A 24,951-nucleotide genomic window follows, 5' to 3' on the forward strand; every position below is an offset into this window, starting at 1 on the left:
TGGCAGAGCCCGCACAGTGCCATTGTTCAGAGGGGAAACCAAGGCCCACATGGAGACTCTGGGGAGAGCCGATTGTTGCTAACAGCAGAGGCAGCCGTCTGAAGCTTGTCTAGTGGGGACCAGACTGGGTGCTGATATGGTGGGTGACTTTGGACAAATCCCAGAGTATTTCTGGGCCAATTTCTCTGGCAGTCCCAATGGAAATAATCTCACTTCCTCCAACACCTTTAGCCATCAGAAGGTCTGGAGGACATTTTCGTGCAAAGAGATGCTGGATCTTTCCCATAACAGCAGGGGTAGTAATAACAGCTACCAACGATTAAGCACTTCTGCACTAAACACTTAAATGGCATTTTCTCTGCCCTTCTGTGGCAGATTATATTTTTCCAAAAAAGGCCACATCTCTCATCCCACATGCTCTTCCAAAACCTGGCCACTGTCCATTAAGAGGTAGGCTGTTGCCCTGCTCCTTGAACTCAGATGGGACTTCGTGACTGCCTCTATGAATAGAGTGGAGAAGAGCTGGCCTTGCATGATTCATGAGGCTAGGTCGTAAAGGTTATGTGCCTTCTGCCTGATTCTCTTGAAATGATCCCCCCTGATACCCAGGCCAGTCATGAACCACCCCAGCCCCCTTACATGGAGAGGCCATACATAGCCATTAGGGCCGACGGCCCCAGTTGAGATCTCAGTTATATCAACGGATGAGTTTTCAGATGATTCCAGGTTCTAGCCCTCAGCTGCCCCCACTAATGTCAAATGGAGTCACATCAAGCCATCCCCACTAAATCTGGCTTAAATTGCATGTCTATGAGTAAAATAGGTGTTGCCATTGCTTTAGAACACCAAGCATTGGGTACTTTATTACATAGCCCTGGTAACTGGAAGCCCCACTGCAATACCTTGCTAATGAGGGATTGTTCTCCCATTATACAGATGAAGAAACCAAGTCTCACCTCCCAAAGTAGAATCAAGATTCAGTGTCATGAGTGGGGAGCTCTTAATCGATAGGTGTGGGTCACAGGAGTGACCTCAATATCCAACCTGGGTCCTTTCTGATCCATTGATTTTATTGTGGCTCTAGGTTTGGGTGGCAGAAAGCAGAGGCAGGAAACAATTGACAGACTGCTGTCTTGAGGGGAAAGTATCATGGGGATACCATGACTTCTGCTCCACAAGAACCCTCTTGACCTCCTGAGGACACTGACAGACCATCCCCAGTGTGGTCAGCAGCTCTGAGCTTCCTGCCAGGACTCACCCCATTGCCACCAGAGGCCCTGGGAGATGCCAGGTCATGTTCTCAGGGAAGTGAAGAGTAGAGAACAAGAGGCTTGGGAAGCTTCAAGTTGCCTACTTGCAACCCTCAGTTATCACTCTGGGTGTTGAAATGTAGGAAGTTTGAAAGGGAAGGGGAGGGGGAAGTGCTGGATTGCAGAGATGAGACCAGGAGTGGGAGACTCAGACCTGTGACTTAATCCTCTTCTTTGGATCCAAAATCAGCAGGTGACTCTCCAAGAATGATCCCGTTTTCTCCGCCTTTGTTCCCAGGAGCAGGAAGGGCCATGCTTCTAAGAAAATCAATTCCAGTGTGTGACTTGGGGCAAAGTTGCTTCATGAGCTAAATGTGAGGTAGGAACTCATGGAATCCCCAGTTACGCTAAGGCTCCACTGGCTTGGTGGCAGGGATACCAAGAAACCAGTTGATGAATGACTAGCGTGGGGAGGCAGTGGGCAGGTGGTCTGCACCCATCAATATGCATCTCCCTCCTGGTCTCCCTTTCCCAGGTCTCCTTGAGAACCACCCTACCCTTCCCTCTATCACTTTGGGTGCCACGAGGTTGACCCATGAGAGGCACATAGCCCAGCCTGACCAACCAGAGTATTTCATCCCTCTGGCTACAGTAGTTGGTTCAGGAATGGCCATGTGACAAGCCAGAACTTTCCCAAGAGCTATTAGGAAAGAGGGTCTCCATTTCTGGGGCGGAGGCAGGGGCTTTGCTAAGTTGATAGATTGGAGCTGCTGTCATCAATTGTGGAGGTAATGGTGGTGGGAACTGTCAGAGGATAAGCTAACAGAGAAAAACGAGAGCCTAGAGTTGGAGGAAAAGGAGGGTGGGGAAGAATTCCTAATATCATTTGAGTACCTGGATCCAGCTATGCCTGAAGCTAAATATCCCTACACTTTTCAGTTTCATCAGCCAATAAGTTCTCTTTTGCTCCAAGACATTTGAGTAAAAGCCAAATTCTCCAGATGGATACGAGTATTTTCTCCAAGCTCTGGCTCCATGGCAACAACAGGCCAGCAAAGGGAAAATAAAGCAGGGGTAGAGGGGTTGTTTTAAGTGTTTGGAGGCAAGATACTTGAAATATCCCACACAAAGTTCCTGGGGCCGTTGCTCTGGAAAGGGTGATTTCCTGAGTCTCCACCTGGGGACTGCAGCTCCAACCCACATCCCAAAGTGGAGATTGTAGGGCACAGACCACTCAACAAGCACTCTTGAGAACCTACTATGATGCTGACCTTTGAATAGGCAACATAGAAATGGAAAGTGTGGTTGATACTCTGAAAAGGTTTTCAAACTAGAGGGGGATAAAAGCCTGCAAACAAGGGTGAAAACTGTGAGAAGCGCAGGCAGGGGGCCTCGGGCTTCTAAAGAAAGAGGACCTGTGTGCACCAAAGGATGGAGGTTGATGGAGAAGGCTTCCCAGAGACGGTGATACCTGAGGTTAAGACCCAGAGGACAGGTAGAAGGAAGTCAGTGAATAAAGGTGAAGAGGATTGTCCAAGCAGAGGTTACTACAAACAAAGGTACTGAGCTGGAGAGAGTAGAGAGCGTGTTGGAAAGTAAAAGCAATACCTTATTATAAAGTACCAAGTCCTAGGATAAGAGCAATGAAGCTGAAGGCCAGATCCTGCGGGGATTTATAAATCATATAAGTAATTTGGAGTTTCAAACTGAAGGGTTTTAATCAAAAGAGTTGGGAGCTGCATTTGTGTCTTAGAAAAATCACTGACTGCAGCACCAAAGATGGATTAACAAGAAGAGTTCAGTCCTGAGGCTATTATTCTCCCCTTGGCAAGGGATGAAGATGCTGGGCTAAAAAAGTGACAGTCAGGAATGATGACAATGTTGGCTATCATTTATTGAGCACTTAGTATGTGCCCAGTATCAGTTTTTTAATCCTTTTAACAATTCTACCAGGTAATGGCTAACATCAACCCCATTTGACAGAATAGAAAACTGAAGTACAAATGAAGCACATTGGCCTAGCCCATACATTTGGGAGATGGGAAAGTCAGAATTCCAACTCAGACAGGCTGGCTCCAGTATGCTCAGAAGAGTGAAGAGGGGCACAGAGGGGAGAACTATTTAAAGGGTCATGTTGGCAGAACAGGTTTGATTGGGTGACAGGTGGGGTGAAGTGGATGGTGGGGCCTCAAGTCTCCCTGGCAAGACTGGCTATGTAATTTGAAAGGCCCAGTGCAGAATGAAAAGGGCCAGACCCTGTGTTCAGAACTTATTAAGAATCTTGAGATGGTACCAGCAGAGCATTAAACCAAGCCATGGGAGGCTTCTTGGGAGTGGGGCCCTGTGTGACCACAGAGGTCATCACACACCCATGAAGCCAAGCCTGCTTCCAGGCTTCTGGTCCACGTGCCTGGTCAGGTTGGGCAATTCCCAGAGATGAAAGAACCCAGAAGAAATTCATTTGGAGTGGAGTCAGAAGAGGAGAAAATGGGGAGTTCTGTTTGAGACCTAAGGGAGTCATCTCCAGAAGGCAAATGGTTCTGGGTCTGGTGCTCAGAAGGAAATTCAGGGCTGGGAGTCCACGGCACAGAGCATGCTGGTCACCAAAGTCCGTTCCAGGTCCAAAGTTCACTGCTGAGCTTGCTAACTGACCCCAGGCCTCTTTCCAGTTTCCTCTCTGGGTTCAGCCACTAGCTCCTCCTGCCTGCTGCCACCTGGATACCTGCTGCTTCTCATGGGAATGGGTGGCTCCCATTTCCCTGAGGTTCAAGAGGTAACTTTGTAAACCCTCCACCTCCCAGCCAGACCTATGCCCAGACCATCTCCGACACTGGCCCCAAGGCCCTGTGTTCAAAGATCCTGTGGCCTGACAGTGTGCAAACCTCCCCCCCGAGAGCACTCCTCTGCAAGATCTCAGGAGACGTGGTCAAGCCTGTTCACGTCCTCCAGCCAAGGAGGAGGAAGCTTCGGCCCCAAATGCTAATCTGCCCTAGGCCTCCCAGCTGGGACTTGCCCTGGAGTTACAGCCCCATGGGAGCCCCACAGACTCCTGCCCCTCGTCGGTCCAACAGGAAGAGCCTGACTCTAGCATTCATTCATTCATTCAATAGATATTTATTTACTGAGAACATACTGTATATCAATTGCTGAGAACAGAGGGAGATGAGTAATTACACAAGTAATTAACCTCTGAGCACCTTGAGAAGGCTAAAGATAAAGGGGTGGGGCTCCAAGAGGAGCAATTCTGGTTTGGACAGGGCTAAGCCGCCTAAGTGTCAGTTCTTTGACCTGTAGATTTTCCCAGAGGTGGCTACTTCAATGCACTTTCCTATCCTGGAGGCTCATCGTATGACAATGATACTCCTCCACTGAGGGATGACATCCTGCCCTGAACCTGGGCAGACCCTGATCATATGGTAGAGCTTCCACTGAATGACTTCCCAGGCTAGGTCATAAAAGGCGATGTAGGGACTTCCCTGGTGATTCAGTGGTTAAGACTCCAGGCTCCCAGTACAGGGGGCACCAGGTTCAATCTCTGGTCAGCGAGCTAGATTCCACATGCTGTGTTGTGGCCAAAAAAAATAAAAATAAAAGTGATGTAACTTCCACCTGGCTCTCTGGGGATACGTGCCTTTGTAGCCTGGAGGGACTAGGAAGGAAAGCCAGCTGCCCAAAGTCACCGTGCTGGAGACATCATTGCAGGGAGTGAGAGGGGTGCTCACTTAGGTGCTGACAGGTGAGAGAAACCTTCAAGATGACCCTGATTCAGCCACCAGTGAAGAACCAACTCACTGGGAAAGACCCTGATGCCAGGAAAGATAGAAGGCAGGAGGAGAAGCGGGCAATAGAGGATGAGATGGTTGGATGGCATCATCGACTCGATGGACATGAGCTTGAGCAAGCTCCAGGAGATAGAGAAGAACAGGGAAGCCTGGTGTGCTTCAGTTCATGGGGTTGCAAAGAGCTGCACACAACTGAGCAACTGAACCACAGCAGCCACCATCTGTCTTCAACCTCATCAGAGACTGGAGTAGACTGCCCAGCTGAGCTGCTCCTGAATTCCTGACCCACAGAAACCGCAAGATAATACATGGTTATTTTTTATTTAAACCACTAAGTGTTGAGGTCCTTTTCTGGCAGCCACAGTAACTGGAATGCTGATGAAAGGTGGAAGAGGTGAGGACATGTGGACAGTAGTTTCTGGACAGAGAAAGCAGCATATGCAAAGGTCCTGAGGTGAGAAGGAAGTGCTGAAATGAAGGTGTGAAGGCTGGCAAGCTTTCCAAAACTCTTCTTTTGATTCTACCTGCATTTCTCCTGTGAATAGGTAATCCTATTTCCTCTCTGTGCAGAGCACCCTTCTGTGTTTGTGCAATTATGGGGCCCATGTCTACTTAATTAAGTAGCGGGGAGGGAGTAGGTAACATTCATTCATTCTTTTAACCAGTAAGATTAAATGCATTACCTGTGCCAGGAGCTTCCCTTGTTATCTCGATGCGTGTGTGTGTGTGTGTGTGTGTGTGTGTGTGTGTGCGCTAAGTCGTTTCAATCATATCCAGCTCTTTGTGACCCTATGGACTATAGCCCACCAGGCTCCTCTGTCCATGTGATTCTCCAAGTGAGAATACTAGAGTGGGTTGCCATGCCCTCCTCCAGGGGATCTTCACGATCAAGGGATCAAACCCGTGTCTCTTAGGTCTCCTGCATTGGCAGGTGGGTTCTTTACCACTAGCGCCTCCTGGGAAGCCCATCTTCCAGTATTAATGCTCCCTCCAGTGTATGGATGAGGAGGCCAAGGTTGAGAGGCGGTGTGCTCACGCACTGCCTTGACAGGTAAGTGGAAGGAAGTGGAATGGGTCCTGAGGCCAGCGTGGCTGGCCAGTTCTAGTTCCCAATCAAGTCCCTCCATAGTTTTTCTGTTTGTTTAAGGGTTTTGTTGTGTTGTTTTTTTTTTAATTTGGAGTATAACTGCTTTATAATATTGTGTTAGTCCAACGAAGTGAATCAGCTATATGTATACATATATTCCCTCCCTCCTGAATCTGCCCTCTAACCCCCCATCCCAGCCCTCTAGGTCATCACAGAGCACTGAGCTGAGCTCCCTGTGCTATATAGCAGCTTCCCACTGGCTGTCTATTTTACACATGGTAGTGTGCATATGTGAATCCTACTCTCAATTCCTACTACCCTCTCCTTCCGCTGTTGAGTCTGTAAGTCTGCTCTCTGTATCTGTGTCTCTATTCCTGTCCTGAAAATAGGTTTATTTGTACCATTTTTCTAGATTCCATGTCTCGCAAATAGATGGGGAAACAGTAGAAACAATGGCTGACTTTAATTTTGGGGGCTCCAAAATCACTGCAGATGGTGATTGCAGCCATGAAATTAAAAGACACTTACTCCTTGGAAAGAAAGTTATGACCAACCTAGACAGCATATTAAAAAGCAGAGACATTACTTTGTCAACAAAGGTCCGTCTAGTCAAGGCTATGGTTTTTCCAGTCGTCATGTATGGATGTGAGAGTTGGACTATAAGAAAAGCTGAGCACTGAAGAACTGATGCTTTACAACTGTGGTGTTGGAGAAGACTCTTGAGAGTCCCTTGGGCTACAAGGAGATCCAACCAGTCCATCCTAAAGGACATCAGCCCTGGGTGTTCATTGGAAGGACTGATGTTAAAGCTGAAACTCCAATACTTTGGCCACCTAATGCGAAGAGCTGACTCATTGGAAAAGACCTTGATGCTGGGAAAGACTGAGGGCAGGAGGAGAAGGGGACAACAGAGGATGAGATGGTTGGATGGCGTCACCAACTCAGTGGACACAGGTTTGGGTGGACTCCGGGAGTTGGTGATAGACAGGTAGGTCTGGCGTGCTGCAGTTCATGGGGTCGCAAAGAGTCAGACACAACTGAGTGACTGAACTGACTGATGTCTTGTGTGACTTTGGGCAAATCATTTTCTTCTCTGGGTTTCAGTTTTCTCCTCTGTAAAATGGGGAGGATAATACTGCTGGCCTCACTGAAATCAAGTCTCAGCTGGCACACTCCTAACAGTAGTTGCCTTTACTCTGGGCTCATCTGTACATGGCACTATGATAAACTCATGAGACTTGAATTAACACACTTCTTCCTTGCAAGGTCGGAGGTGGTGCGACCCAGTTTTCAGTGGAGGCAGAGGCGGGCAAGCAGGGCTCCGTGAATGCTGGTGGCTGATGACCAGCTGCCTTGCCTTTTCCTGCCAAAGGAAATCACATACCTGATTTCATGTTCTTAGTCCCCCAGATGAGCCCCTAGTTTGCTGCCGTCCCAAGCTAGTCCAGTTCAAAATTCCGTCAGGATTTGGGAAAACAAAGGGAAAAAAAAAAACAAAAAACAATACCAGAGAGCCGGATAGGCCCCCACTCTGGGAAAACAGCAGAGAAAGGCAGCCCACAGAGGAGGGGCCCAACCAATTCCTGGGAGTCTTCTGCCCAACGACCAGGTCTCCCAAGGACAAATCTTTGCCCTTGTGGGGTTTATATTCCAGTAGGTTGGACAAGGGGCGATACATAGTAACTACAACACTGACAACAGCCAAAACATGTATTCGCGCTCATGTATTTGTGCCAGCACTGCTTTGACTCATAATTTTCACACCCTGTGAAGTGGATGGTATTAATATTATTTCTCAGTTCACCAAGAGGAAACAGAGGCACAGAGAGGTTAAGTGACTTACCTAAAGTCACACAGCTGATGAGTGGTGGAACCTGGATTTGACTCAGTAAACAGGTAAACAAGAATCAAAAATTCCTCTGTCCCCATGCCAAGAACTCATATATATTCCTCATGCATGAGATGAGGTTTCCGCCTCAGGGTATGGAGGTTGAGAGAGGTGAAGCTACCGGTACAAAGTCTCAGGGTCAGTGGTTGGGGAGGAGGATTTAGAGCCCACTGCCTCTAAATTGGGAGTTGGTCAAGACACTGCTGTACCTCAGGCTCTTCTCCCCAAAATCTACTTGCCCATTCCAGCCAAAGGCAGCCCCAGCACAATCTGCCCCAAGACAAGAACACGTTCTCATTACTATCACAGCACTGGAGCCAGGGCCACCCTAAGGTCCGGCATCCCTCCAGGCTCCAAGGGAGAAGGGAGGATGGGAGCCTGACTGCGGCGCCCACTTCCCAGCCTTGCAAGGATTTTCTCTGTCTCTAGAAACAGATTGAACTGGCTGCCTCCTCCCCAGCCTCACCCCACTGCCCCCCTCCCCGTTGCTCTGTCTAAGGTCACTCTGCTGTGTTCCAAGGCTAACACGAAATCAGAAGGGGTAGGTGGAGCGGGAGAAGGAGAAGGCGCTGGGGGCTGAAATTTGAGATCCCAGCCTTGCGAGGAGAGGTTGGAGAGAGACACGGAAAGACAGAGACAGAAAAAGAGAATTCAGTTGCCTTTGGTTTTCCGAAGCGGGCAGCTTGCGGGTTTGGGGTGTGTGTGTGTGTGTGTGTGTGTGTGTGTGTGTGTGTCTTGTTTTCTTTCCTCCCCTCTGGCAGGGAGGCCAGGCCTCCACTGGATCATAAAAGGACTCAGAGGCAAGGCAGGCAGAGCCAGCCAGTGCAGGGAAATAGCAGCAGTGTGTGGACACGCGTGAAGAGGCAGGAAGGGAAAGGGGGAAGAATAGAGGTGAGGGGGTGGCCGGGGGCGGGAGCGTGCGGCGGTGGGAGGAAGCGGAGCAGCTGTGGTATTTGGAGCAATTATAAATAGCCGCCTGGACAGAGCTTGGCCAAACAGGGCTTTGCAGCTGCGGCGGCTGTGCAGGCAAGCCTGGCCACTGTTGGCCAACGGCGGGTGCAAACAGCGTGCAGAGATAGGTGGCGGACAGGCCCAGCCCCAGGGCTCTGACTCGACACCCCTCACCATCGCCACATCTCTGGATGCCCTCCCGACCAGCCATGCTGCTGGGTGGCCTCCTCCTCATTATGGCCTCTACAACTATGGCCTCTACAACTGTGGCCCAGCGGAAGGGGAAGGAAGCCGCCTGGCGCCACCGGGCCCACCGAGTCCAGCAGGGCCAATGCAGCTACACCTTCGTGCTGCCAGAGCCTGAGCCCTGCCCACCCAAGCCTAAGGTCTTCGGGAGCTCTAACAGTCTCCAGAGGGACTCCCCGGCGGCTACACTGAACCTAGGAGACTGGTCAAGACAGCGGATGCAACAGCTGGAAAAAATGCTGGAGAACAACACACAGTGGCTGCAGAAGGTAAGGGCTGGGTCTGCAGGGCGGTGAGGGCAGCGAACAGCAGGTGGAGCATCTACCCCAGAGCCCTGCCCTGGACACAGATGACCAGGCTAATAGGGCCCTTGTCTCTGAATTGTACATATTGGAATGATGAGGCCCAGAGAGGGGCAGAGATGAGCCTGAGACCACACAACGAGACTGGGAGAAGTCAGAACTGGAAACCTAACTCCCCAACTGCCATTCATTCATCCAGTGTGGACAAGTCCCATCTTAGGAGCAGCAAATGCAACAATAAGCAGAAGAGTACATTCCCTTCTGGACCAGTATAGGAAAGAGACAATAAAGGGATGAATAATATGTACTCTGTCAGAGGTGAAGCAAAATGAGAAAGGGAAAAAGGCAAGGAGTGACTAGAGGTGGCTATTTGAAGTCAGATAATCAGAGGATGGGGCTTCCCTGGTAGCTCAGACGGTAAAGCGTCTGCCTCCAATGTGGGAGACCCAGGTTCAATCCCTGGGTCGGGAAGATCCCCTGGAGAAGGAAATGGCAACCCACTCCAGTATTCTTGCCTGGAAAATCCCATGGACTGAGGATCCTGGTAGGCAGTCCATGGGGTCACAAAGAGTTGGACACGACTGAGCGACTTCACTTCTTCACTTCAATCAGAGAGGATTTCTCAGAGGAGGTGACATTTGAGACCAGAGAACAAGTGAAGTGATGGAGCAACCTGGGAAGGTTTCTGGGGGGAAGCTATTCCCAGCCAATGGAGCCGCAAGTGCAAAGGCTGTGTGGTGGGAATGTAGTTGGGGTACATGGGGAACAGCAGCATGGCTGGAACAGAGAAGGAGGGCGACAGAGGGTTGAGGGACAAAATCCAAGAGGTGAGGGGAGGGCAGACCATGTCGGGCCTTGAGGGCCACTGGAAGAACTTTGGCTCTTCCTCTGAGCTTCACAGGAGCCATCGCAGGGTTTTGAGTAGGTGAGACACACCTGAGTTAGTTTTAACAGAATAGACTATAAGGGACAGATTTGATGCTGGGAGCCCAAGGAAGAGACCACTGTAGCCACCAGGCAAGAAGTGATGGAGGTGTGAAGCAGGACAGGACAGCAGGGGGGGTGTGGCTGGTCAGATTCTGGTATATTCCGAAGGGGAAGCTAATGGGCTCTGCTGATGAAATGGATATGGGGTGGCAGAGCTGAGGGGGCTGAGGACCCCACTGCCATTTTGACCTGATGCTGGGGCCACTCTAGGGTCCCCTGTCCTCATTCTTTCAGCAGATATTCTGAGCATCTGCTGTGTGCCAGGCTCTAGGCAAGAAACCGAGGTGAACAGAGCAATTTCAACCCTGGGTGGGGCGAGGAAAGCATCCTATGACGTCCAAGATGGGGAGCAGTCCCTCTTTATCCCATGGTTCAAATTGTTCAAACCGTTTGCCTGGTCAGCAAACAATGTTTTGCTCCCCCAGTACATGCATATTTATTTAGTATTTGTGCACCCTATTAATATAATATGTACAGGGTATGACACAAATGAAAACTCTGAGAAGATAACATGAAATCACATAAATTAGAGTTCCAGTGGCTTCCTCCTGTTTTCTAAAGGACGGCCTTTTGCATACCCTGGGTTGACCATCTCCCAGGTGGAGAGTTATACTTATCTAACCAAGCTGATTTGTGCACATACTCGAATACACGCTTAAACTCCTGTTTCATTCCTGCCCTGACCATCTATCTCCTCAGCCTCCTATTCACCACCTTCCCATAGTCCCTGTCTACTTGCCCCTCCTACCTTGCAACACTTACAGCTGTCACCATCCTACTCTTAGGTCCCCCCTCAAGGGAGCTCTTGGCCGCATACACTGGATCGCAGAGGGCTCCATGCTGCCTGAAATCTATGTGTCTTCCGGCAGCTGTTTCCAGTCCTGTAAGGGTCATGCCAAGCCTCGTCTCCTCCTTAGCCTCCATTTCACCATCCTCTCACCAGACCATGGATCTCCTACTTCAAAGTATGGGGCCTACCCCACACTTGCAGATTCACCTATGCACCCACCAGTCCCCAGGGCCTTTCTCTAGCTCATGGGCCAAAGTCACTCTTTCACACCTGTGGGTCGCATCCCTTGCAACCCCTGAACCTCCTCAAACCAACCATTCCTCCTCTGTCTCTAACAACTCCTCCCTTTAGGCTGTTCCTTCCCCTCAGTCTTTAGTTGCATTTCCCATGTTAAAGAAAGAAAGAAAGAGGAAGGGGAGAAGGAGGAGGAGAGAGAACAAGACCCTTCTCCAGCCTATACCTTCTGACTTCTGGCCCGGCTCTCAGAAGTGTACAAGCTCTGCCTCCACTTCCTCCTCCATCCCATCCTTTCCCTAAGTAGCCTCCCACTTCCCATTTCCTACATCCAGTGGCCACCACTCAGTCTTCATCTTACTTGACCTCTTGGCAAATTTAGTATCGCTAACCAATACCATCCTTCCACAAACTGTCTCCATCAGCCCGTCCTCATCTACCACTCTGACTGCTTTCCCTACCTCCATCCTGGACCAGTCACCTCCATCTCCTACTTGGATGGCCATCACAACTGCTGTCCTAGGCTCCATTTCCACCCAGACCCTAATAGTCCATTCTGTGTTCAGCAGACAGAGGGGTCCTGTTAAAACCTAAGCTAGGTTAGTTTTTCCTCAAAACCCTCCTGGGGCTCCCACTCTCTTTAGTTATTCTTTTACTGAGCAAAAATCCTTGCTAGCTGCAACACCCATCACCCAGACATGTAAGTAGCTCACTCCTGACCCACCTCAGGTCTGCTACTTAGACTTCACCTCCTTGGAAAGGCCCCTCCTGACCACCACATTTAAAATAGCCACCCTCCTTATGGTCCATTCACCCAGCTTTGGTTTTCTCCCTTAGCACCTACCACCACCTGTCCTTAAAAACATTTCTTTTGGTCTGTGAGCTCTAAGAAGATAGGGGCCACGTCGGTTTTGTTTGTTACTGGGTTCTCAGGGGCTTAGAATAGTGCCTGGCACATAGTAGGTATTCAATATATGTCTGTTGAATGGCTGGATGCACCATGGTCTTCCCATCTCTCAGGCCATTCCTGCTCCTCCCCTCCTCCTGAAACGTTGCTGTTTTCCAGGGCAGTCTGTTTGTTGCTTCCTCTCACAGTTTGTGGCACAACCCCCAGGGCTGCCCCCACCTCCAGCACTCCCGTAGCACCATCTCCTCCTGCTCCATGATGACACCAAATCAACATCTGAGGGGCTCCCGACCTCCCCTCTGAGGGCTCACAGGTTCTCAACTCCAAAGCTGCGTGAAACTAAGATCTTCCCTCCCACCCCCCCACCCCACCTATTCTGCTGAAGGTAGTACCACCCAGCCAGCAGGTCATCTGTGGCCCTGGGGTGTCCTTAACCCCACCCCACTCCCAGGCAGCAGGTCCTATCCATCCTGTCCCCTCAGCTTCTCAGCTCATCCTCCTGTCTTCCTCACTGCCCTGGCCCTTGTCACCTCTCTCCTGGACACTGCTCTCACCTTCCACCTGCTTTGTCTACCCCAAGCCTCACCCTCTCATCCCTCTTCAACTCCCCTGGGTGCCTGGTGCTTGGATAACATTGGTTGAGCCAGATGATAGATTTAAACCAGTGGGTTTCAGGTTAGGAGGTCACCCAGCTCACCTCTTCATCTGGCAGTCGAGTGTCCTCTCCAAATAGCTGTCCACATAGCCTGATAATCCCGGGCAAGGCTCACCATGGAGCCCTGTGGGGTTAAAGATTTCCCATGTGGGAATCAGGTGGATCTGAGTTTACATCCCAGCCCCAGCACTTGCTTGCCACGTGGCTGTGGATGAGCAAGGCTCAGTTTTCCCTTCCTCGAAGTGGAGACAATAACAGTACGGTAGAGGGTTGGCTGCGAGGATCAGTGAGACCACTAACTCACCCCTGTCAGCTGCATGGGTAACTGACCCAGGCAAGGATGCAGTAGCTGAACCAGCTATTACTTAATTCAGCATCATCTTTATAGGAGCCCTGCACCACTGGTCCTGGTCAAGTCAATCCAAGGGTGGCAGCTAACTTGGGGCAGGGAGTGTCACTTGTCCATACTGGTGTTCTCTGCAGTCCCCAGTCCTACCCGATCTCTACTGGGGTCCAAGCAGAGGTTTGTCCTGCCATCTCCTGAGTGTGCTTGGGTTGCGTGTTCCCTTCAGGCCGTTTGGTCTTTGGGTCACCGCCAGGTCAGCCTGTGACAATGGAGCCTGCCCCAAGGTCAGACCCCATCAGCAGTCACTTTTCTCTGGGTCCCGTCACCTCTTTAGGCAGCAGCATAGCCTGGAAAGTGAGAGCCCCAACTCCGGAGCCCAACTTTTTGAATTGGAGACTCAATCTGCCCTTTTCTGACTGTGTAACCTATGGCAAGTTGCTTCACCTCTCTGAATCTCCGTTTCCTCACCAATAAAATGCAGTGCCAACACTACCTACCTCTAAGAAGGTTTACTGAGATAACGTACATGAAGTCCTTGGCCCAGAACCTGTCATACAGTAAATTCTCAATCAATGTTGGCTGTTTCCATGAGGAACTCTCCATGGAGAGAAACACAAATCCCGAAATTCTTGAGTCCTTCCTTCCCCAGATAAGACACGGGGCCACTGGCTCAGGGGTATGAGGCACCTGAACAGTCCTCTCTCTCCCTCCAATCAGGAATACTTGCTACCTTGTGACCATGACCTTCCTCTGGTTCTTCTCTCATGCATTCTCTTAGTCTGGGCTTGTCTCAGAGTCTTTGAAACTTGAGGGCCTCTTTTTGGCTTCTGCTACAATCTCTCAGAAGAGAAAAAAAAAAAAAAGAGTTTTAAAATAGTCTCATCACCATTGCCATCGGGGATGACTGGGGAAGACCGGCCTCCCAGACCGAGCTCTCAGCAAGTTTCATTCAGCTGGGAAGTTACAGAGAAGAGCTTCCCTCCCTCATGTCCCCAACCCCTCTTCCTCTTTCCAGTCCAGTGTACAGATGAGCAAACTCAGAGGCCAGAGAGCGGAAGGAACTTGCCAGAATGGCACAGCAGGGAGAACCAACGTCCACTTCTCCAAAGTCGGGGCTCCTCCTGCAACTCTGGAGGGTGTGAAGGAGGTGGGGGAGGCCAGATCTGAGACAATGGGGGTGCTCCCTTCCAGAATCCTGAATTCCCTAATACCCACTCTCTTCTTCCAGCTATTTGGCCTATGCTCAGGGTGCATGGGGGTGCCCCATCCCTGCTCCCTCTCCCCCTTCCTCACTCCCCTCCCCTTCCCTTCCTCCCACTGGTCTCCTTTTCCTCCCCCTCCCCCTCCTCCTGGAAGCCTCTGCCCCAATGACTCATGTCTGGAGTCATCAGCTCGGTGGGCTGCACATCAGCTCTTGGCTCTGCTCCACTCCTTAATCTGGGTGAAGAGCTGCAGCAGGAATGTTGAGGGGAACGGGGGGGTTGGGGGGGGGCAGAGCCAGCTGGAGAGCAGGCATCCCTCGCTGGGCTGTGCAGCCCAGTGGTTAGTGCCTGGCTCCTGAGTCCCTCGCAGACTCAGGAATACTTGCTGTGAGTGTGAGACAAGAGAGTGAAAGCACCTACTCCTGACATTTGATGTGGGGCTAAGAGAGGCAGAGCCCGGAAAGCATCCGCCCAGAGCAGGTGCTTAATAAAGACCCACTCCTGTCCTGTCACCCTCCAGCACCCCGGGCCTCTCAATCAGGAAGTGCCACACTTAGTCCTCGTCGCATGAGAAAGCGTGAGGAAACACAAGTCCCCAGGGTCCTGTCCCACCCTCAGCACCTGAGGGCAGCAGAGCTTCCACTGAGTCTCCAGGGTCCCAGGAGCAGGGCAGACTCTGAACCGCCAAACCTGGGGGCCCTCTACTTTCTCATCTGTACCAAGAACAGCTAGCCCTCTCTGCTTGTCTTCCTGTGTATCTCCGCCTCTCTCTCTCTGTCTCTGTGTCTCTCTGTCTCTCGTCCTGTGGCTCTCACGGTGGCCTGACTCACCTTCTCTAAGTCTGTGGGTGCCCGTCACTAGCATTCTCTCTCCTGTCTGGCTGGCGTCTCCCTAGCTTTCTCCCTGTCTCACACTTGGGCTCCCCCTGGTCCGCCCACTCCTATGCCACCCATCTCTCCTGCTTTTACCTCCTGGGGTGTCTGCATGCTCCGTCCACACTGGAGGACATCCCGGCGCTATGGCCAGCACCCCACTCCCAGCTCGGCTCAGCTGGGGCCTCCTTCTCTTCCCCTTCTGTGCCCAAAGCCAAGCAGAGGAGGGTCAGGGGCTGTACAGGAGCCCCCCAGCCTCTGCTGCTCTCTCCGGGACCCTGACGTCAAACCTCAGAATAACTCAGCCCCTCGGCCCAGTGGTCGTAAGGCCTTTCCTGGCTGGATGTGGGTCAGAAGCGCGTCCAGCGGGAGCACAGCGTGGGGTCCTGCCCCAGCCCAAGATCCTCCCAAACTGGCCAGGACTCCCAACTGCCCCGGCCTCCCCAGGCTGCCCGTAAATTCTTGGCATTTTCGGCCTTTGGTTATCCAAACAAGAAATGGATCTCGGCTGCCGAACAAAATGTCTTGGGGTTTGATTTCCTAACCTCACTGCTGGCTCCTCTAGACAGTTCGGGGCTGGGGGAGGGGGTGGGGAGAACAGCATCTGCTTCTTGGAAGAATGCTTCTCCCTTTTCCAAGAAGGGAGCCTAGAAACAGCTGGCACAGATGCCCTGGGCCTAGGGATGACCAGGGGGCAGCAGCAGTGCGGCCCCTCACGCGGGATTCCCCAGAGGAACCGGCCGGCCCTGTACTCTCTCCTGTCTCTCTCCTCCTGGTCCCCAGAGCTCAGCCGGGCTGGAATATACACAGATCCTCTCTCCCCTTCATTCCTTGAGCGGGAAATGTGAGAAAACAGGCCCCAGGTCTGCCCTTAAGCCTGTACCTCTGCCTAGACTCTGGCCTCTGAGTGTTTGCTTAGCCCTGGAGTTGGCTCTGAAATGCCTGGAATGGAGCCTGAATCAAGGGCCATGTCCCAGAGGGCTTGCCAACCAGCTGTGGGCCCTGGGGAAGCCACCTGCCTCAAATAGTGCCTCTGCAAAGTGGAATTTAAAATACTGCCTCCCAGCGAGAGGGTAGGATAAAGAAATAGACCAGGAGTTATGGCTGGCATTTATGAAGCCCTTCCTGTGTGCCAGACACTGTCCTTTGTGCCTTGTGAGAATGATTGCACTGAATTGTCACAATGAGCCTGTAAAGGAAGATTGCCTGCCCATTCGCAGATGAAAAAACAAGAGGTGGTGACTTGCCCAAGGTCCCATGACCAGGAAAGGTGGGTCACGTTCACCCTTAGACTGTCTAATGCCAGAAACCACACTCTCAGCACTTACGCCAGTTCCTGGCTAATCGACAAGACCCATCCATTGTGTCCTGGTCCCCGGGTACTCAGCTGGGGCCTGGGGAGCAGAGGTCCTTGGCCGCCAGAGGGGAAACTCACAGGGGCTAGATTTTTCCCCTTCCCCCAGGAGGCCCTCAGCCAAGGAGAACTTGTGCCAGAGAAGATTCACATAGCACCTCAGTCTTCAAGGACAGCCCTTGAGAACTGAGGAGACTCCAAACCTCCATCTTGGTGTCCTCACTGTTACAACCTCCCTCCTTGTACCAGGGCCTGGGGTAAATCCGACAGAAACTGAGCATGAGCCTTGGGGTTCCACTGACTCAACCTGAATCCCATCTCCACTGCTTGCTGGCTGTGTGTTCTCACTTTGCCAGTTTGTGCCTCAATTTTCTTGTCTATGAAACAGGGACAATAGTAGATGTCACTTTGCAGGTTGTCATGGAGATTGAATGAATGAATATACATGCAGGACTGAAGACAGTGCCTGACAGAGCCCAGGAAAGCAAGCTGTTGTAAACACACTGGGGGAACTTCCCCGGCAGTCCAGTGGTTAAGACTTCGCCTTTCAGTGCCCTTCAGCCAAGATCCCACATGCCTTGCTGCCAAAACACCACAACATAAAACAGAAACTATATAGCAGCAAATTCAATAAAGACTTTAAAAATGGTCCACATTTTTTTTTAATCTTCAAAAAAAAAAAAAAGAAAGGAAGAAAGAAAGGAAAACATACTGAGGATGCTCGGCCCAGGAAAGGAATCCATCTTGGAATCAGCACAGGAATGCCAACTTTTCTGCATCCTGCCTGTGTGAGCTTGGGAAAGTCCCTTTTTCTGTTCCCTGGGCCTCGGTTTCCTCTTCTTCAAAGTTGGGGGTGGTGGTGCATGAATCCAAGCACCTCAGGTGAGGACAAAATGAAGTAAAGCATGTAGAGACCTGGTGGGGTAGGCAGGCAGGTGAGGAGATGACTGGGGCTTGAGGCTGAAAGTAAAACTATGTCCCTTGGCCAGAGGAACAGAGCCTCAGAAGCTTAGAATGGAGGAGACTTGTGGCCCTTCGCTCCTGACTCCAGTCCAGCACTCGTTGGTCAGCTAAATGAGGCTGAAGAAAGGAAGGTGATTCCCAGGCAGCTGAGGGGAACCCCCACAGGAAAGCTCTGCAAAAGCTGTAAGTGGGCCCCCCAGGCAAAGAGATGAGCTGGAGAGAGGCTGCAGATGAGGGGCTGGGGCCTCTTCCTCCAGAGTCATGCTGACCTGGGGTCCAATCCCAGCTCTACCTCTTGCCAACAGCCCTAGTTGTTTTCCTCAGGTTATGACTAATTTTCAGCATGCAAATATTGAGAAATATGGAATTGTGTGAAGACGCAGAGGGGAAAAAAAAATCATTGTCATCACTATCCCCTGGTTATTTCCTTGCTGCTCATTCTGTGCATTTTAAATGGTTACTGAAATGTTTCACATGGATGAAAAGGTAGAGAGAAAGATCAGATGAAATTTCTTGTCCCTAAAAACCAGCTTAAGTAACAAAACTTCATCAATCCCTTTAAGCCCCTGCCCCACTCCTGCCTCCCTCCCCCACCAGAGATGGCTACTGTGAATTCTGTGTTACTGATCCCTTACTCCAGGTCCCTCCCACATCCTGTATAAGTGGTCACACTGTCCATCTCTTTCTACAATTTGCTTTTGTTCGCTCAACCTTGTATCTGTGAGATTTATAGCTCCGAAAATGTGCAAAAAGCCTGAGTCTCAGGTTTTCCATCTGTGAACTGGGGACAATGGTAAGTACGTGCCTGAGTTTGCTGTGAGGCCCAAATAACCAGTGCCTGCTGAGGTCTGGGAGCGTGTCTGGCACCACATCTGCTTGTAGGGAAATCAGAAATTCTGCTATCGCTTCTTCTGTCTTCCAGAAGACTCCACACACTGTCTTCTGAAGCCACTCCAGCGACTCCACACACTGTACTGTCTCTGTGCCAGGCACTAGTACCTGTATTTTACAAACATGACTCATTAAACCTCACAACATCCTGAAAGGTGAGGATTGTTATGATCTCCACTTATTGTGGGGAAACTGAGGCCCAGAGAGTTTATACATCTGGGAAGTGAGGGAGGTGGGCTTGAACCCAGGCAAGCCGGTTCCAGACCTCACACTCTTAATCACTACACAGACTGCCTCTCCCTGCTGCCCATTTTACAGATGGGTACACTCCCCTAGGCGGGAGGAATGACTTGACTACATTCACCCCGGGGTCATTGTCAGGGACAACTTTGCTTCTCCTCGCTAGTGCTGAGAGGCATGTCAGGAAACTCATGAAAAAGCCATGTGTCCTTACAGTTAGAAAACTCTGGGATTGTGTGCACACACATGTGTGCACAGTTCCGAACTTAATTTGCCAGGTGGAGGGTTCATTCCTCCATGTGCTTAATCACCCCCTCCGCTGATGTTAGGGCTTCTCCGGTGGCTCAGACAGTAAAGAATCTGCCTGCAATGCGGGAGACCTGGGTTCTACCCTGGGTTAGGAAGATCCCCTGGAGGAGGGCATGGTAATCCACTCCAGCATTCTTGCCCAGAGCATCCCATGGACAGAGGAGCCTGATGGGCTACAGTCCATGGGGTCGCAAAGAGTCGGACATGACTGAGCAACTAAGCATAAGCAGAAGCCATTGATGTTTACCACGAGCTTACATGCTAGTCACTGTGCAGATGGTGAAAATTCAACAGTAAGCAAGGAAGACCTGGTCTTTTGCCCTCCAGGAGCAGCAGCAAAGACACTAACCTGGTAATTTCTCATGTGTACTGATCAACCATGATATTAATACATGCTGTGAAGAAGGGGCTCACCTGTTGTAGGAGTAAATAATAAGGGGCCCAACCTTGATAGAGGAATGGCTCTAGGAAGAAGAACGGAGCTGGGAATCTAAAGCGTAGATTAGGAGTTCTTAGGCAAGGAAAAAAAAGGGAAAAACATTTCAAGCACAGGGACCAGCAAGTGCAAAGGTCCTGAGGTAGAACAGAACAAAGGGATTTCGAGGAAGTAAAAAATGTTCACAGTAGCTGGAATGCAGAGAGTTAGGAGAATGTGGCCCAGATGAGACCAACCTCCCCAGATGTTACCCTGCTCTTGAGGTTCTGGGGTGCTGGAAACTGACATGGCCACTTTTCTGTCCCACCCTCAGTGATGGGCAGTGGCTATGGACATCTGGACCTGCTCCTCTCCTCCTTGCCTGACCTTGGTTCTATCCTTGTCACCCTGTCTTCAGGGCCAGCCTTACTCACCAGTGATGGGTGAGTAGAAAGAGCTTAGCCATTGGATTCAGTTCCTTACTTACCAGCTGTGGGTAACGCTTGGCCTCTCTGGGTCTCGGTTTAAACTCATTTGTCAAGAGGGGAGCAATCGCTCTTTTCCTCCAGGCTGCAGAGGAGGAAGACCAGACGAGGGCAGAGTTACCCACCAGATTTCCTCAGACAGGAAAGCCTGGTGCTACCTGGGGGAGATACTCCAGCAATGCTTCCCTAAGTGAATCATTCCCAGAGAACCTGGACTTGCCCTAGTGAGCTGTTTGTCCTTGGACAAGTTGCTTAACCTCTCTGTGCCTCATCTGTAAAATAGGTAGATAGTATCTCCTACCACAGAGGATGGCAACAGGAATTTAACACACATAGTGGCTAAAACAATGTCCAGCACAAAATAAGTACTAAGTAGACATTTGCCAAGCATAATGGACACACCATCCCACTCCAGGTAAGGGCTGATGCCCAAGTGGCGGGGAGGTAAGCAACTGCAAGAAACGTCACCCTGTTGTTTCAACTCCCGGCTCCTACACTTGGGAGAGTAAGAAGGACTCATCTGCTGGGCCTCATTGTTGACAGTCCTCCCAAGATCAAGGTTTCGACACAGACAACCATAAAGGGACAGCTGAGGCCAAGGCCCCGGTTGCCCTGCCCCAGCTGACAAGAAGCACCGACATCCAGGCGGCAGAGGGGCCCACGTCAGCCGCTCTGCGAGGAGGGATCAGTGAGCCCAACTTTCTGATGAGGCCACTGAGGCCCAGAGAAGCTCCGTCACTGGTCCAGAAAGGACACAGCAAAGCAGTGATGGAACCAGCGCCTGACTCAGTGCCGTCGCCAGGCCCACGCTAGACTCAATGCTGCAGCTGGAAGCTTGGTGGAGCCAGGCCTGTGCCGGGAATCCGGGAATTGCAACTTAAGCTAAGAGCTGAAAAGCGCATCCCTCCTCTACAGGCTGTTGGTGCACGACACTCCCCAGGCCTGGCTCCCTGCCCACTCACTCCACTGAGCCCTGACCCAGAAGGAAAGCAACAGGATCTTTTGCAGCGAGGAAAACAGCCGAAGAAGGCTGGGCCTGGCTGCTTGATTAAAAACAAGACAAATCCCCTCTGCCTTGAGCCCAGGGGTCAGGGCCTGTGTGAACCCAAAGGGATGGGAGGGGCTGGAGATGGGCAGAGGAGGGGCCAACCTTGGCCGTCAAGTCCACAGATACAATGTTAGTTCCATTGGGAAAATGAAACTAGTTAGTTCCTTTGGGAAACTGTAGCCTGGAGGTGACAGGGTGGGATGTGATGTGTCAGGCAAGGGGAGTGGGCCGCCTGTGAGCAAGAGTGTCTGACTTCCGTGACCTCTGCGAAAGCAATAGAGTACTTATCTAGCATGGCATAACAAGTCACCCTAAGGCATTCAGCAAGTTGGGCTTCCCTGGTGGCTCGGTAAAGAATCTGCCCACAATGCAAGAGATCCAGGTTCGATCCCTGGGTTGGGAAGATCCCCTGGAGAAGGAAAGGGCTACCCACTCCAGTATTCTTGCCTGGAGAATCCCATGGACAGAGGAGCCTGGTGGGCTACAGTCCCTGGGGTCGCAAAGAGTCGGACACAACCAAACAACTAAGACTTTCACTTTCACACTTTCATTTAGCAAGTTAATTGAACCCAGAAACATTTGTTATCTCTCACAGTCAGGAATCGGGAGCAGCATAATAAGGTAGTTCTGACTTGGGTCTTTTTTCTAGGTGGTTATACTCAAGTGTCAGCTGGGGCTGCAGTCATCTGAAGGCTCGACTGGGACTTGGAGGATCAGCCTCTAAGGTGGCCCCAGCACAGGGCTGGGAGGGCAGTGCCTGCCTGTGGTGGGAGGCCTCTGTTTCTCTCCAGATGGGTTCTCAGGATTGCTTGAGGGTCCTCAGGATATGGTGTCCAGCTTCCTCCAGAGCAAGAGATTCAGGAGGGACAAAGCAGTAGCCACGACGTGATGATGTCAGCCTGGCTCACCACCACCACGTCTACAGTCCTGTTGTTCACACTGGCCAGTCTGATGACACAGGGGCATGAGAACTGAGAGGGGAGGAGATCACTGGGGCTGCCCTGGAGTCTGGAGGCCACAAGCAGCCCACTGAAGTGCTGACAGCCGTGGTCTTGGGAGCCCAAAGGCCTGGTCCTGAGCCAGCCTCTGCCACTCACAAGCTGTGAGACTTGGGCAACGGGCTCGTCATCTCTGTGCTCCTTTTCCTTGGCTGTGAAATGGGGGCGATGAGACAGCCAAGATCTAAACAGACCAAATAAGGCCCTCGGGGCCATGCCTGGCACCACCTCTGAAGCAGGAACAAGCCTCCTCTGGTCAATGCTCTCCCCCCAGTGCCCTGCATGGGTCCCAGCGCTTCTGAATGAGTTTGCTCAACAGACAAATGAGTCCCAAGACTATGTCAGGTTTCTGGAACTTTCTCCTTCAGATGCCCCAAGCTGTCTCTCTCCCTTGCTCTGAGCCTCCCTCTGCTCCTCCCCTCTCCCTCCAGCTTCCCCTTTTCTTCCTGCCCTTAGACTAGTGGTCTCTCCAAACTCTCTGACCCCCTTGGCAATGCCTCTCACAGGGATCCAGGGGAAGCTGGGGCTGAGTCAGAGTGTCCAAACTTATTTCTAGCACCCAGACTAATATTCCGTGGAAATCTGGTGCCCTTTACATAAAATGGACCCATATGTTTTTTTTTAACAAATAGTTACTGAGCCCCTCTTATTTGTTACTGACTTGGTATAGCTACTGGCACTGCTTGAGGCACAGAGGGTGTAGACATGAACAGGGCACCCCTGTGCTCCTGCGGCTGACATTCCCGTGGAGGGAGAGGGGCGAATAGGAAACGACTGCAGTGATTTCAGACACGGGACATGCTGTGACAAAAGCACAGTCATGGCAGCTGTAGTATGGCTGGGGGTGCACTTACCTTTGATGGGGTGGCCATCAGAGGAGGTGACACTTGTGGGCAGACCTGAAAGTCAGAAGGGAGCTGACAGGAGAAGCTCTGGAAGCTCCTGCAATTGGGGCATGTGGATGTGTGTTGGAGGATTTGAGTAGGTAACACCCCGGCTCTGTGGCCAGACCCCAGCATCCCTCTTCCAAACGCAGTGTGAGAACCACAGACACAACCCTCTGCCCAGAGCAGTTCGTCCAAATCTCAAATGTCCTTACCCTTTAAAGAGGCTGCTATGGTTTGAGGGATTTATCCCCAAGCAGCATTGCAGAGGGATTAGTGACAAGTGGGCAGGATGTTCCCAGCAGCCCTGATGTGATGGCAAACGCCTGGAAATGACCTGCAGACCCAGTGATAGGGGACCAGAAGGACAAACAATGGGGCACTTCAAACAGCAAGGCAAGTTCCTCTTGATGAACATAGAGCAATCTCCAAATTATATTAAGAAAAAAGATGCAAAAAAAAAAAAGAAAGAAAAAAGATGCAGGGTATGGAATAGTGAGCTGACATTGTTATAGACTAGAAGCAGGGGGATAGGAGCATATTCAATGCTGGTATGTGCTTAAGAGTTTCTCTCCTGCCCACTGGACCTGACCTCCTGGCCTTCTAAATCAGCAGACCTGGATATGAATCCAGCAGCTACCAACTTGATGGGTGACCTTGGGGAAGTGACTCTGCATGTCTAAGCCTCCATTCGCTTGGGCCCTTTCTTTGAGGTCCACATCTTCCCTCTTCACTCCAACCCCACATAGTGGTACTGTTACCACCCATTTATTAATGGCGAAATGGAGGCACAAAGGTGAAAAGTGGCAAGCCACGAGGCAGCTCAGGCTGGGGTTCCTTGGTTTTATAAAAGCACTTCTCTCCTTTCCTGTTGTTCTCTTCGCCAGTGGCTATACCACAGATCTACATGGGGTAGTTTATTTCAGAGCTAATTCTTCCAGGAGGGGAGATGTCCAATCCATCCATTCATTCAGCTCAACAAATATTCACGGAACACCTAGAAACTGTCAGACATCTTTCCAGGCACCAGAAGAATTGCTAGCAAAGGCCCTGTACCCGGAGTTAGTGGCCCACTGAGTGTCCACTCATGCAGAGATGTGTGTGGGAGGGGTTTTCAGAGTCTCAGCCTTTCCCGTGCCCTGGGCCCCTCTGGCATCTGGTAAAGATCTACAGCCTCTCTCAGAAGAATGTCTTTAAACATACATAATTATATGCTTCAGGATTTCCCTGGTTGTCCAGGTATTAAGAATCTGCCTGCCAATGCAGGGGACTTGGGTTTGAGCCCTGGTTCAGGAAGATTCCACATGCCTTGGAGCAACTAAGCCCTTGTGCCATAACTACTGAAGCCTGTGCGCCTAGAGCCTGTGTTACACAGGAGAAGCCACTGCAATGAGAAACCCACACACCGCAACTAGAGAGTAGCCCCTACTCACCACAACTCGAGAAAGCCCGCAAGCAGTAATGAAGATAGCGCAGCCAAAAAAGAAACAATTCAGTGTGTATACGTAGATTTACAATGGAAACAAATTGCCTTGTGATACAGATATCAAACATTTTTCAGAACAGATGTGTGATGAGAGAGTAGCACGCACTACCGTGTGTAAAATAGATGGCTGGTGGGAGCTGCTGCATAGCGCAGGGAGCTCGGCTCGGTGCTCTGTGACGACCGAAAGGAGCGGAATGCAGGGGCCGAAGGGAGAGTAAGAAGGGAAGGGATATATGTATACAGAGAGCTGATCTACATCGTTGTACAGCAGAAATTAACACAACATTCTAAAGCAATTTTACTCCAATTAACAACTAAATTAAAAGAAAAAAGAGCAGATGTGTGATACAGTCATATAGTACTTCTGTATTAGTCTATT

At 50.9% G+C, this 24,951-nt stretch overlaps 1 protein-coding gene across 2 annotated transcripts in view; it reads left to right on the plus strand.

The window, feature by feature from the left end:
- The first annotated feature begins 8,946 nt into the window (after positions 1-8,946).
- ANGPT4 (angiopoietin 4) overlaps positions 8,947-24,951 on the plus strand; it is a 47,434-nt gene continuing 31,429 nt past the window's right edge. For both annotated transcript variants that reach the window (XM_061126978.1, XM_061126979.1), the window contains exon 1: positions 8,947-9,473. In XM_061126978.1, the coding sequence (XP_060982961.1) occupies positions 9,150-9,473 (324 nt within the window). In that variant the 5' untranslated portion in view covers positions 8,947-9,149. The remainder of the gene's footprint in view (positions 9,474-24,951) is intronic.

Source organism: Dama dama, chromosome 23 (genome assembly GCF_033118175.1).
Source record: "Dama dama isolate Ldn47 chromosome 23, ASM3311817v1, whole genome shotgun sequence".
Lineage (NCBI taxonomy): Eukaryota > Metazoa > Chordata > Mammalia > Artiodactyla > Cervidae > Dama > Dama dama.